This window comes from Gavia stellata, chromosome 17 (assembly GCF_030936135.1).
Source record: "Gavia stellata isolate bGavSte3 chromosome 17, bGavSte3.hap2, whole genome shotgun sequence".
Lineage (NCBI taxonomy): Eukaryota > Metazoa > Chordata > Aves > Gaviiformes > Gaviidae > Gavia > Gavia stellata.
The window spans coordinates 15,765,822-15,779,685 of record NC_082610.1 but is presented as its reverse complement, the minus strand read 5'-3'; the positions used below and the strand labels follow the sequence as shown (position 1 = coordinate 15,779,685).

General features: G+C 42.4%; 2 protein-coding genes across 5 annotated transcripts in view; both read left to right on the top strand.

The window, feature by feature from the left end:
• PIK3C2A (phosphatidylinositol-4-phosphate 3-kinase catalytic subunit type 2 alpha) overlaps positions 1–4,030 on the top strand; it is a 41,007-nt gene extending 36,977 nt beyond the window's left edge. For all 4 annotated transcript variants that reach the window (XM_059826153.1, XM_059826154.1, XM_059826151.1 and 1 more), the window contains 5 exons: positions 30–147; positions 244–325; positions 771–880; positions 1,120–1,245; positions 1,843–4,030. In XM_059826153.1, coding sequence (XP_059682136.1) covers positions 30–147; positions 244–325; positions 771–880; positions 1,120–1,245; positions 1,843–2,025 — 619 coding nt within the window. In that variant the 3' untranslated portion in view covers positions 2,026–4,030. The remainder of the gene's footprint in view (positions 1–29; positions 148–243; positions 326–770; positions 881–1,119; positions 1,246–1,842) is intronic.
• Positions 4,031–5,231: 1,201 nt separating this feature from the next.
• RPS13 (ribosomal protein S13) lies at positions 5,232–9,695 on the top strand. The gene is made up of 6 exons (XM_059825847.1): positions 5,232–5,288; positions 5,719–5,767; positions 7,306–7,384; positions 8,294–8,463; positions 8,823–8,923; positions 9,618–9,695. The coding sequence occupies exons 1-6, from the start codon at positions 5,266–5,268 to the stop codon at positions 9,649–9,651; spliced, it is 456 nt and encodes a 151-aa protein (XP_059681830.1). The 5' UTR covers positions 5,232–5,265; the 3' UTR covers positions 9,652–9,695.
• The last annotated feature ends 4,169 nt before the right edge of the window (positions 9,696–13,864 follow it).

Sequence of the window (13,864 nt, the reverse complement as noted above, 5' to 3'; positions counted from 1 at the left end):
GAAAACTCTATCTTGTTGTTCCCATGTAGCTTTCCAAATAAGATGGTTCTGGGAAGAACACATATAAAAGATGTAGCAGCCAAACGAAAAGTGGAGCTCAACAGCTACATACAGAGTCTGATGAACAGTTCGTCAGAGGTGGCAGAAGTGAGTTCAAATAACTTCAGCAAATCCAATGCAAGCTTTCAGATTTTGGTGCTTGTTAACACTTCAACTAATATGTAACATTTCTTCCAAATTTAGTGTGATCTTGTTTATACTTTTTTCCATCCATTACTTCGTGATGACAAAGTGGAAGGAATAGATGGAATAGCCAGACCTACAGGTACGTAATGTTTTTGGGGGGTGTTTATAAATTGGATGACTATAGTATGACACCTTTACAATGTGATTATTTTTTTAATCTTTTTTAATTAACTGTAGTTTTCCCTCATTGAAAGCTTTGCATCACTGTCTTTCCAAATATACCTGCATACAGTTTCAAGGGAATAAAAATATACCAAAAATTGCAGCAATATATGTGATCACTTGGGCTTGCTTACGGCTGGACTAAATTATTCAAGTTTTTACTCTAAACCTCCAAGTTGATTCTTACAAGAGAATGCAAGAATCTTTAAAACCTATGGCCTTGCCCTCTTACTAGAGAACTAGAAATAAAATCAGAAACTGAACTTGGTCTAAGGCTTGTATTTTTCTCCCCGTATATAATTAGTGTAGTACTGGTGAAAATGTACAAATATTACAGAGGAAATAATTGTGTATTTTTTCAGATGCAAGTCCATCAAGTCCTACCTCAGGCAAAGTGGGAGGAGAAGTGAAGCTATCTATATCATATAGAAATAGCACTCTATTTATCATGGTGATGCACATTAAAGACCTGGTAAGTAGAGATATTGAGCTCACTGCCAAAATACTGTTTCCATTTTGTCAATTACCACCTTGACTTAGTTCCACCATTCCTGCATCAACCTATCTCTCTTCCTGCAAATTTTCCAACTGCCAGCTTAATTAAGTGCTGCTTCTGGTTAGCTTGATTGCAAAGTCTGGATACCTGAAAGCAAATATTCAAATAGAAAACTGTTAGTGCACACCTAACTCTGTCTTGGTTTTGGATTGTAGGTTACAGAAGATGGTGCAGATCCAAATCCCTATGTGAAAACATACTTACTTCCAGATACGCACAAAACATCCAAACGCAAAACCAAAATCTCCCGGAAGACAAGAAATCCAACTTTCAATGAAATGGCAAGTTAAAATTTATGTAGTAACTCCCTATGGTTTACTATTGTCTCTTATTCTAAGCAGTAATGAAAATATTGTCTAAAAAAACCTCTGAAGATACATAAATGGAAAGGGAACTTGTTTGAAAAACTTTGTGCCCTGTTAAAAAAACCCAAAACAAAAAACCCCCAAACACACAAAAAAAACACCTACAACAAAAAAAAAACCCCAAAGCAACTGAGTAGGTAAATGTACTATTACAAGTAAGCAGAAGTTTCTCAGACTGACTCTGAGGAGTGATGGGGAGAAGGAAAGGAATCTTAAAACTAAAGATCCCCCTGCCCCAGATTCACTGATTCATAATATGGAGAAGAATGAATTCAGAAACCTTGGCATGTGAACAGTGCTTCCATCTAAAAACACTGGTCCTTTTAAACACTTAATATTGGGAGCACAAAATACAATACAGATGTACTTCAGCCCATCCTCTGAGAAACAGACATACTGAATGGTCATAATGTGCAATTAAGACATCTATCTGTGGCTAGGCAGTCGGAAGAAAGGGTGATCTGTGTCACTTCATTTGGATAACCAAAAAATTCTTGACTTCTTACCTTCTAGCTTGTGTACAGTGGATATAGCATGGAGACTCTGAAACAGAGGGAACTTCAGTTAAGTGTGCTCAGTGCAGAATCATTACGTGAGAACTTTTTCTTGGGTGGAATTACACTCTCACTAAAGGACTTCAACTTGAGTAAGGAGACTGTTAACTGGTATCGACTAACTGCTGTACCCTATCTGTGAACTCATTTCTACACCTGAGTAAGACCAGAACAATTGCGTTCACTTGTGCTTTGTGCATCTTCCTACTTGAAGATAACTTGTACATCTTAAAATAAGAGACTCTGCATTTCAACAGATATGTTGGACCAACATTCATGTAGCCTAATTTGGAGGATTTCTAGAAAACCTGGTTTATGCTTATGCGATATTATCAAAGCATCATTGTAAATGTTTGAGTTGTGGATAAAGGAAGGGGTTTTTAAACCATCCATGAAAGTGAGATAAACAGTTTGATCGTGCTTGTTGGTTAAACCATAACTTAATCATTAGGCCTGTGGATATAGTGCATTTTTTCCTTTTCATCTGTTACCTGTGTTATGTCATCCATGGCATGATGCTGGAGAACATGAAAGAAATCACATTTTTAGGATTACATTCCCACTACTAACTAGACATCACAGAAGCAGCGACGAGTAAGATTTTGGTGGCTTCACACACACCTGTAGAAATGAAGGTTGAAGGGCTGGAAAAATTCCTTAGTGTTGCATTTAATCCCAGATTCATGCTTCTCTAAGACTTATTGGAGTGAGTGCCAATAATAGAAGTTGTAAATAATGGTGCCTTATAATTCAAATGCTTCTCTTTTACCTCATTTCTGATATTTAAATATGTATACATACTAACTTTCAGCCCCTTAAAAAGGGGAGACATTCTCATATCTGATAACTTGCAGGTCTTACTGGAAGTCTTTTCCTGAGATGTGTTATTTACAAATAACATCAGTTATACTGATCTTCATAGTTAGTGCAACTTATACATTTTTTTTTCTACCCCATCTTCTATCCATGATATCTAAAAATTGAATGAAGACTGGCTGAATGTGGTGCCGTAGGAAATGTGCCCAGCTTCTCCGTGTTTTCAAATGTCTTAATCGCAAGAACTGTAAATGCTGCAGTGATTAAATGTGGAACAGATTCAAACACTAAATCCAACGTGGCATTTCCACCTACATTACTTACCTGTACCTCCAGGTAAAGGACAGCCTCTAGTTAAAAAGCACAACTGCTGGCTGAATTGCAGGCCAGAAATGAGTTGCATTAACAGAGCTTTGTGAGGGGAACTTAGTTACTTCTTTTATAACAGTTCACAGCAACACTCTTTCTCAGTCCCAGTAAGAATTAATTCCACTAAAAATACTTAATTACAAGGAACATTAGATTTGAACTATATTGTGACAGTGGAGTACAAATGTGACTTACTGCCTCCTGTTAATACCCCTGCTTCCTTAATTAGGTGTTTCTGCACTACAGGTATAGCCTTTTTGTTCACCTTACTCAGTGTTTTGGATGATCCTGCTCTGTCTAAACAAAGCTATAAGTAGAGTTGCACAATTTTCTTTAGTACTAAATTTTGAAGCAAGACAACCTCTCACCACTGACTATGACTAGAGTGAAGTTTTAAAGTAAAATATGCAACTATGAATGAAGACACAATATGGGCAAAGCCTTCTATATATCCAACACTAAAAACTGCTTTCATAACCTGATTTTTCCTTCCCTTGCTACTGACCAATCTCCCTTCAGTACAGAAGGGAGAAGTAGACTTGAATCTCCTGGTGCCTAAAATATTCACAGTCCAATTTCATAGGAATTATCACAATTAAAAAGCTAAGAATATCTTGAATGTTAGAAACTGGGTTGATACTAATGGGCGCTAACAAATCACAAATCCCAGTTTTATTGGGCATCTTCTGCATATTTTTCATTTAGTATATAGCCTGTAAATAATAAACTATATAACTAACTAGATATATTTCCTGCTCACTTGATGCTTTTTGAGACTTACTGCATTCCATCATTAGAATCACAAGTCACTTAAACACAGGAAAGTAGACTACTGTTTTTGTGAAACGTTCCATTGTGAAATAAAATGAAAGCAATATGTACTGCCTTTTTTGCAGTTTGCTATTAAAGCACAGTGTCTTACAGCACAAAATACAAATAAACTAAAATCATTTAAAAAATGATTTGCAGTTTTAACAGTTGTCTGGACTCTGAAGAAAAAAAAAATATATATAGTACTGTATTATTGTTAGCACTTGTCCTGACTTCTGATTTAGTCCTCTTCGTAGCTCAACTCATTTTGTGCCTTTCCCTTCCTTTTCCAAATAGTCCCTGGCTGAAGCGTTTTTATGGTCATGGTTTTTTATTTTGTCTGTGGGACCTGGCCTTGGCCTCTGCTCAGACGCAGAGGAACAGCACCCAGCTTGTACCTCTTTGCACTATTCTCAGTTCAGGAAAAAGTGATTGTTGCAATAAGACTTTAATGTACTGCATCCAAAAAAACGGACAGATGTGAAAGAGGAAAATATTCAGTGGGGGTGGAATTTACCAGTACACTAAGTAGCTTGAAAACATAGTTTTAACGGCTTTTTGTATCTTGTTTAATAAAAAGAATCTTTTCTGCACCGTCTGACCTGCAGCCAGAAATACAATTGTCTGTACAGACCTTGTTTTGGTATTTCAGCACACCAGCTTCCGCTAAGACCTCTTCCTTTTCTCTATTAACCGAGAACTTTGCACTGAAACTGTTATTACTGCCTTCGAACGCCCCACCGCTCCCTCTCCCCGGAGCACGGGCTCTTCGGTAAACGTCCGTTCCTCTCCTTTTACACCGGGGTGTAGAGACCCCCCTCGCCGGCCTTAAGGCAGGGCTCTGCGGCCGAGACACTGCTCTGGGCGAGGAACCCGGCCGGAGCCGGTAGCTGGCCTGCCTTTGTCTGTGGAGCTGTCAGCACCAAATACTTCCGTTAACGGCGCTCGTTAATACAGCTGTGCGGTACTGCTCTCCGTCGTGCCCCTGCTGAGCGGGTTCAGTGTGACTCCGTACCTGTCCTGTACGTACATTAAACGCTATTCTGGGACAAAGACCGACCCCGTGTGCTGCTCTTCACTCTCCGCCGGGGCGGGGCGGGGCGGGGCTCGCCGCCGTTAACCGCGCGCCGGCGGGGCCGGGGACGGTGCCGCCCCCTCACCGCTGCGGCCGCTCGCCGGCGGCCCGCCGCGCGCGCGGGGGCGGGAGGCGGGAGCGCGGTGCCGGCCGGGCCCTCGGGTGGCGGCGCGCGCAGCGCAGCTGCAGTGCCACTGATTGGCTGGCGGGCGGAGGAAGGGGCGGGGCTAGGCGCGGGACCGCCCTTTCCTGCGGAAGCGGGGCGGGAAGAGCCGCAGCCTCGCGTCGCTCCTTCTTTCTACCGGCGCCATCATGGGTCGCATGCACGCTCCCGGGTAAGTGGCTGCTGCCGGGCTGGGGCCGGGGCATGGGGCGGCTCGGGGCTGTCGCGGGTGCTAAAAGGGCGCCGCGGACGGGTGCGGGAGCAGAAAGGCTGTTGGGGGAGGGATGCGACGCGGCGTGGGTGGGGGCAGGGGAAGGCCGGCGGCTGCGGAGATATGGCGGCAGGGTGGGGAAAGGCTCGGGCTGGTGCTGAGGTGCGGGTTCCCTTGGCCGCCTCTGGGCCAGGGGTTTGTTTGTGCTGCCCGGGCTCCTGTTCCCGGTGCTGTCGTGGCGCAGCCTGTACTGGTGGCGGCACTGTCTCTGGGCGAGGAGGGAGGCCGCAGGCCTCGGCCCTGCAGGCAGGGAACGCTTGTTGGAGGCGGTCAGGGCGGCAGTCTAGCGTGTCCGGCTCCGTGCAGCGTCTGATCTGCTTCTTCCCCACAGAAAGGGCTTGTCCCAGTCAGCCTTGCCCTACAGACGCAGCGTGCCTACGGTAAGTAACTCTCCCGCCCCGTGCGGACCTAGGCCGGCCCGGGCGGCTGCCCTGAGGCCTTCGGTGCGGGGTCCGGTTCCCACAACGCAGCTTGGCAGTGCCCAGGGAAAGAATCGAAGCGATGAGAGCTGTAGTATTTTGTGTCTTTTTTTTTTTTTTAAATTATGGCCTGATAAAATGCTACTTTAGCCTACAGTCTTTAAGATACTGAGAAAGCCAGTATCGGTTTCTGGCCTGGTGATTTGTTGGGCAAAAAAGTCTCTCTTTCTCTTCGTACCTCCTGTTATTTAAGTGCTACTCTAATTATTTTTAGTCTGTGTGCTGATAATTCCTAGAGATTAAATCACTCTCTTCATACTCGAGTTTGGCCTTTGCCATTATGGAATAAACTGACTGTTTTCTAAACTGTTTACAACAGTAACTTGCTGGTCAGAGCACTAACTTAAGTAATTTCAGCGTGCCCTCAGTTCATTCGGGGTACTTCCACTTAAAAGGCTTATTACCTGTCAGCTAAATGAGCAGCTGCTTAATCTGCCTTGCTTTGCAAGGTTATGTGTTGGAGGGTCTATTTGTTGGCAGAAAGATGAATTTGTGGTGCATGTGGAAAAACATGTACTGAAAAACAGTTCAATGGAAACATTAAATTAAAGCCCAAAACATGAAAATAGAGAGATACAATTTAAAGTAAGATAATGTGAAGCTGCCTGAAGTACTGCTGGTGGCTAAACAGTTTAATAATGATTAGGATGCTCAAATGCTATATTTCTTAGGAAAAAAACTTGGTTTTCTTAGTTTTATTTGTATTCTATTTTGAATTGTAATCTGGAGAGCATTTCCAAATATATTTTTCACTGTGCTTTTCTATGGCATACTGTGACAGTATTAAAAAGGAAAAAAAAGGAACTTTTGTAGCTTGTTGAAAGAGCAAGGATTACCTAGCTTGCTGGTGTTGTCTTCCCCTTAATAATCACACAAGCAATGGCTCTATAAGCACAATTTAACATAGAAGTAATAGAAAAGGCAGGTCCTATCTGAGTAGATCCATTTGTTTCATTATTTAATTGATTTGTGTACTTGAAGTCTGATTTTCGCTAATCTCTTTAGGTGCTTTACTAAGAAAGAGATGGCGAAATGGTTCTCAATTTCATGTTTCTGTCAAAGGCCTGATTAAAGGGTTCCTTCCCCATGGCAGTGATAATTTTTTTTTTACCTCTGTAAATTTGTATTCATGTTTCTGGTGTGTCAGTTAAAGTAAACTGATACTAAAGCAGCTGGTTGCAGGCTATATGAGGTGTTTTCAACAGAGACTTTCTTCCTTCACCTCTGCCTTCCCCCACCATATTTCATTAGCACTATGGGTTCATAATATGTAAAAAAGTTTCTGTATCATTAAACGTACCATTTCAGTTCTTAGATGCTTTGTAATGCTTGAAAAAACAATCACTTCTACTATTTATAAAAAGCTTTCATATAGCTAGCCTATGCCTCTGTATTAAGCAGTGTTCATCAGTTGTTGGGTTTTTTCCAATCTTCTTTAGTGGCTGAAACTTACTTCTGATGATGTAAAGGAACAGATCTACAAGCTGGCTAAAAAAGGCCTGACTCCCTCGCAAATCGGTAAGGTTTATGAATAACTCTTAAATGGAGACAAAACACTTTTTTTCTGACACTAATAATGTAATTTTTCCTTCAACCTATATTAAATAACGTGCTAAGAAAATACAGGTTTTCTGATGTGCTATGTTTTCACTGTGGATACCACTAAAAACATAGTATGTTTCATTCTTGCAAAAGGTGTGTTTGGTTAAGTAGTTGAGGGGGTTTTTTTTGCGTGTGAAGCATCTGTTTAATCTTAAACCTGTCTGTAGGAATGGCCACCAGCAGATGTTATAGAGAAGTTTAGTCTGCCCAGTTCCTTGGAGAAAAACTTGACATCTCATCTCAAATATCGTCAGCCCTATGTTTAGGAGCTTACTGAGCCAGGCTCTGTAGCTGCATAATTGACTAGGTCTCAGTAGTTTGGATGCCTCTAGAGCTCTGTGTAAGTGTATGCATGCTACAACTTTATATGGTCATGAGTTCTGCAGTGTTATTGTGTGCGATGTGAATTATTTATTTATTGATAATCCTGAGAGTATTAATGATCCCTATGGTATAGTACATTTTGTCAGCGTAAAAATGTCTGTGACATCTTTGCTAACCACGGAGTAAAGGGTGATTGAATACCTAGCTTTAATGAGTCCTGTTGAAAATATCCCAATAAAATTGTAACACCTAACGTGTTACCCACCTAAATGTGATGGGTGATTTAGTTGTCTGTTAAGTGCTATCTGATAAAGTGTTTCAGATTCTTTAGGTTGTGCTTTGCTCACTCATTTTCTACCATTTTTTCACAGTTTCCACCAAGAAGGCTTTTAATTTAGAGAAGACCTTTTTTTGGATATCTTGTGAAACCAACATTATGGTTACAAGATTTGTTTGTGTAAGGTTTTTCTTTTCAGTGTGAGATGTAAATATTTGTTTCAGGTGTGATCCTGAGGGATTCCCATGGTGTTGCCCAGGTTCGCTTTGTTACTGGCAACAAAATTTTGAGAATCCTTAAATCGAAGGGACTGGCCCCAGACCTTCCAGAGGATCTTTATCACTTGATCAAGAAAGCTGTTGCTGTTCGCAAACATCTTGAGAGAAACAGAAAGGTGAGTGCTAATTTAAGTAGATAACTCTCTATGTTTGTTTTTTCAAATAATACAGTAGTTCATTTACAACCTGACAAAGCAAAGACTCTTAGTGCACTTCCTGTTAGCCACCTCTTTTGATTAAACTTCGGGGTTTGGGGAAGCATTTTGATAAAGGAGACTGGTCTTTGCCTGTGAAAAGGATTTTAAAAGCATTACTTAAACAACGTATTTCTGGTCCTGTTGTGATGACTTCGGTAATGGGAATGTGGAGTTTGTAGCAGTAGCTGTGGATTTTTTACTTTACCAAATCTCATCCGAAGCATACATATTCGAGAAGTCAAAGGAGTGCTTGATTGTAATGTAACTTCCTTTTCAAGGATAAAGATGCCAAGTTCCGCCTGATTCTGATCGAAAGCAGAATCCATAGGTTGGCTCGCTACTACAAAACTAAGAGAGTGCTGCCGCCCAACTGGAAGTAGTAAGTCTTTTCTTACATTTCTATTTTCACCAAGGTCTTGTAGATTTTGTGAACGGTACGCTGAGCTGTTACTCAGAGGGTAAAGAGTGCATTATAATCTGGCATATAGGTAAACCAGGCAGCAAAGAGTAGATATTTTCATAAATACTAACTGATAAATTAATGGAACTTTTTGCTGGGTAAAATGACTGTTGCAACACTTGGAAAAAATCATTGTCTCAGCAAGCGAAGTCACTACTAGATAACTTCTATGATACTTCATACAAACTGCAGTCTCTGTTCTCACTTGGATGCTTTTATAGTTCATGTTACTTCAAAAATGTATTGAGGAATGGCTTAGTAGCTGTGGCAAAAATGAAAGTAATTTGTAGCTTTTCTCTAGGAAAACTTAGCCAACACAGGAGAATTCCCATAGATGTCAGGGTGAGCTTCTCCTTTTCTGAAAAGACTCAAGTGCAACTAGCCAGGCTTTTTAATAGATGGTTTTGTGCTGTTATTCTAGCACTTGTATTTTAAAAGGAAAGGTAAAATCATTCTTTATGCCATAAAAAAATCTAAACAGATAGTGATTAAGCTTGGGGACTGGTAGTTAAAGCTTTGAACTGAAGCAGTATTTTTGTCAACTAGTTTGAAAAACTGCCTCTGCAATTAATATTTCTCTCTCTTTCTCTCTGTTCTTCTTCTCTCTTTTTAGTGAATCGTCGACAGCTTCTGCCCTGGTCGCATAAGAGCTGGCTATGACTTACTGAAAGAATAAATTTTCATTAACTAATTTTGTGTTGTCTCTAAATGGTTGGTGTCTTACAAGCTTTTGCCTGTTTTGGGAAGCTGCGTGTAAATGGACAGTTTTCAAGGTGGAGCAGATGTGTGGCTGTGGTTTCCATATTGCCATCCTACAGTGTCAAATCTGGGTAGTGGTTATTGCTGTTCTAGACTAGCTGTACGGTTTGTGTCTGTGCTTGAACTGGATTTTTTTATCTGGTAGCCTCAAGTTAAAGTGACCTAGTCATTCACAGCAAATGTATTTTATTCATGTGGGGCTGTGCCTCTCTGTGTCCTGCAGGAAGAACTGGGGAAGAAAATAATGACAGGAGGAAGGACTGGAAATTTAGAAAATGCAGAAAGTATTAGGCAGGAGGAGGTGTGGGGGTAAGGAAAACAAAATTGGAGAGGTTGATTAATTCACTGCAGGTAATGTGGATCTGCTTCTTGTGCAGAAAGCTTAAGCAGACCTCAGCCAGTTCTTGACAGTAACTGTTGCTGTCATTTGTAAGTAATTTTAAGAATAATTTTTGAGATTTGGGTGAATACAGACAACAGTTTAGCTCTCCTCAGATGTTATGTCTTTACTGAGGTAGTTTTCCCTAAAGCCAAAGGGCAGTAGCTATTGTATAGCCGCTATTGCTGAGGTTGTGCCTCCAGGTTCTAAATAGCTTTGACCTTAAGAGCCATCTTTCTGCTGGAGAACTGTGGAGAACAGACTGACAGCTTTTTCCTTTTTTAGGAGAAAATTACAAATGGAGTTATCCTGAGCTGTTATGACTGTTGCTTCTAAGTCTTGGTGCATTACTTAACTTTTGCCATATTGAAAAGTTAATTTAAGTAAATTTAAATAAGCCCTAACATTTTTGTAAAGTGTAGTAGCTACTTTCTAGACCATAACCAGTGGCACCTGGTAACTTCTGGATTAATTTTGCAGAAAGACAGGATTCCTGTGCCCTGATTATGAAGCTAAATATAGACTTGTGATTAAGACAGTTTTAAAAGGAAACCACTGCACTCCAGTTGAACTCTAAAGTGCTACTGCCTGGTCCATCTTAAAAGGTAAATTAGCAGCTTCCATATACTGTCAAAATACTTGCTTTCGTTTCTGAAAGCTTTTGGTGATTACTTGCCAGGCTCTCACAATGATAATTAAGTGTTCTGGGATGTAGATGTAGTAAACCACTTTCATAATGATGGAAAAAAAAACCCAAACCCTCAAATGCTGTGAGTCTTTGGGGTTGGAGGTATTGCCAGCTGAAAAGCATGGGGACACTTTCACTACTCCTTGTTCTAAAGTAGCTACATGTAGATAATGAAAGTACCAGCAGATGGCACTTCGAAACACAGTGTTTTTAAGAAGTTCTATGTTGCGAATAGTGCCACCTGGAGATCAATGTCAAGGCTGATGGTCCAAGCCAGTGAACAGATTATATATTTAGAATTGTAATACTACTATATATGTGGTGCCAACTGATACAATGGTTTTGAGCACAGTAGTGTTGAAGCTTACACAATTCTAGTATTTCATGCTGCTGGGTGTTTTGGTCTGAACGCAGTCTGTAGCGTGTCTGTTCTGGCACTGGTTTGCTAGAGGGGCTGAAACCCATCCACTGGTGCTGGAAGCTGCTGACCTTGCCAGAAGAAGAGGGAAGGGCGGGGTTGTTACAGTGATGGGGCCTGTCTCACTGGAGGGGAGGGGGAGTAGCATGTAAGTAATTGCCTTGTGGTCTACTGTCAGGAATGAAATTACCCAGGGACAGATCCTGGGCTTGCAGTAAGGTCAGAGCCTGGTGTTGAAGGTAGTCTTGAGGAGAGAGAAAGAGAGCTGTACACCATATTTACTGCCTGTAGAACTTCGCAATCTCTTGTCAAAGAATGGTAATGGTATTGTGATTTCTACTGTTATGCACATATATTTCTACTACTTACATTGCTAAAGGTTCTGTATTTCCTGTAAATCATATAGGCTGGCTTAAGTAAGCTGTCCATTCTCATTAAGGTTGTCAGTCCCTTACCCCTTTGATTACCAGAAGAGGCACACCATCAGTCGAACTCCTTTGCCCCAGGGCATGCAGGTTGGCTACTCAGAAGGTGGTGTGCCACGGGGCAGTTCCTGGCCAGGTGTGGGAACCTTGGAGCAGAGGCACTGACAGGAGTAAATCCTCCCCGGGGGAGTGGACCCCTATGAAACATGATACTGAGCAACACATTTGGAGGATTTGGTCCTACAGTGGGTGTCTGAAGAGGGGAGTGTGGGACCAGGGGGAGCGTGGTCCTATGGAAGTGTCAGGTAAGTTTACCGTTTGGGGCTGTGGTGCAGGACTGTACCGGGGTGAGAGTGAAACTCTTTCAGGTAGTCTCCTAATCTCCTACCAGATAGCTGAGCACCAGGACTGCTCGAGGCAGTTCAGGACTTGTGATCCAGCTGCCCAGGTACAATACAGGTCATGATTGCCTGTGAGTGTTAGTGGAGTCTTCCCTGCTGCTCTGGGTAAAGATACTCTAACTTCCTTTAGCTGGAGACATGTGATAATGGGAATAAATCCAGATCTGCAAATAGTTGTCCAAAATTAATTCTTTATATGAATGAGCACAAACTGTCTCTGCCCCATGGTTATCTCCAGGTTCCACCCTGGCTTCCCTCTCCCCAGCAGTCTGAGGTGTTCTGCGGGCTTTGGGCCCCACTGCCCTCTTGCTTTCTCCCGTCACAATGTATTGTCTCTTTATGGTTTCTTTTGCCTTGGCTTAACGTTCAGAAGCTATGTTCCTGTTTCTGCCTCATTCCCAGGAGCCTTTTCTGTATTTCCAGTGTTGCTCTTTTCCTCTTGCAATATTTTTTGTTCTCCCGGCAGGTACACGTCTGAGTAGTGATTTATTTCTTTTTTTTCCTCTGTCTCAATGTGAGCTTTTTCCTGTGTTGTGCCAGGGCACACATCAGAAAGGAGCTCACAGCCTCCCCTACTTAGAGCTCTCTTGGCCCCTCTGGCGCAGTGAAGCCTGCCCTTCCTTCTTCAGAGAGGCACAGCCAGCCACAGGGCCGCTGCCTCCCCGGCAAGCCGTGGCACATGGGGGACACCTCAGCAGCCAGGTGGCCACGCTGTGCTTTGCTGCTCCATACTGTGTTTGTTCGCATGGTGAGTTTGGTTCACAAAAGCCTCCCACTAGACTTCAGCCCTTGCCAGCTCTGCAGCTCTTCCAGGGCTGTGGGGTGTATGGCAGAGGCTGCTGCTTCTTTGGCTGATAAACAGCCGGTTTTGGAGGCTGGCTGCTGAAGCACCCTTTCCTCGTGCAGAGCCCCTGATGGCCAGGGTTGTCTGCCATTTCCCAGGAAGTTTTGTTGTAGGCTTGTTTTGGGAAGAAGGATGATTCTTGCAGTCACTGCTGGGTTGCTGAGGGTGGGAAGGAGGGAACTGGTTTCCTTCAGGTCTGAAGCATCAAGCTCTCTGCTGGACACGGCACAGGGAGATGGCACAGGGACATTCTTTGAGTTACAGGTTTTCTTTCTAATCCACCTGTTTTCTCAGGAGTGTGAAGCTCTTCCCTCTGTTACCTCCCTTTTGCCTTGGCCAGCACCTTTCTTCTCTACGCGTGCACACGCACTCTCCCACACTGCCCCCCTGCCCAAGTTTCTGTGCTTCAAGTGTTTGCCCTGACACTTCTGGCTGTGTGATTGAGTTCCTGTTAAGAAAATTCCCGTCTTGCCTTTTTTTTTTTTTTGCAAATCAGTGAAGCCAGTTTTCTTCCATTCCTATAGGTGACATGAGTTTAGCTTACCCTGATCTGAGTCAGCTAGGGCAGCATTCAAATGTATGAACACGACTTCATGTTTTCTTCACTTCTGCAGTTCGTCCTGGAACAGTAAGTCCAGAAAGGTGAGTCCTTATTCCAATGGTTAAATCAATAGGTGACTGATGGCATGTGCAGTTTCAACCTTTGTCTTTAGGAAAGAGTTTGAGAGGTGACTGTTAAGTATGGGAAAGATTAACCCTGACAGGGATTTGAGGGAAAGCTTTGATTCAGTCCTGTCCAGAGGACACTTTGAGTGCTAGATATCTGTTCGTTCTGAAGGATCTTGTGGTGTGTGACTGGTTCCCTCGTGGAGGCAAATAAACCATCTTCTATCTCTGTGAATTTTTCTAATCAATGATTCCTGTTTACAAGTACTTCTGTGAAAAA

What these genes read in the sequence shown, in the direction of transcription:
- RPS13 (XM_059825847.1), top strand. Translation starts at nt 5,266, where the DNA reads ATGGGTCGCATGCACGCTCCCGG. An exon ending in CCTGACTCCCTCGCAAATCG is followed by an intron (nt 7,385 to 8,293) that starts GTAAGGTTTATG and finishes TATTTGTTTCAG; the next exon opens with GTGTGATCCTGAGGGATTCC. An exon ending in ATCTTGAGAGAAACAGAAAG is followed by an intron (nt 8,464 to 8,822) that starts GTGAGTGCTAAT and finishes TTCCTTTTCAAG; the next exon opens with GATAAAGATGCCAAGTTCCG.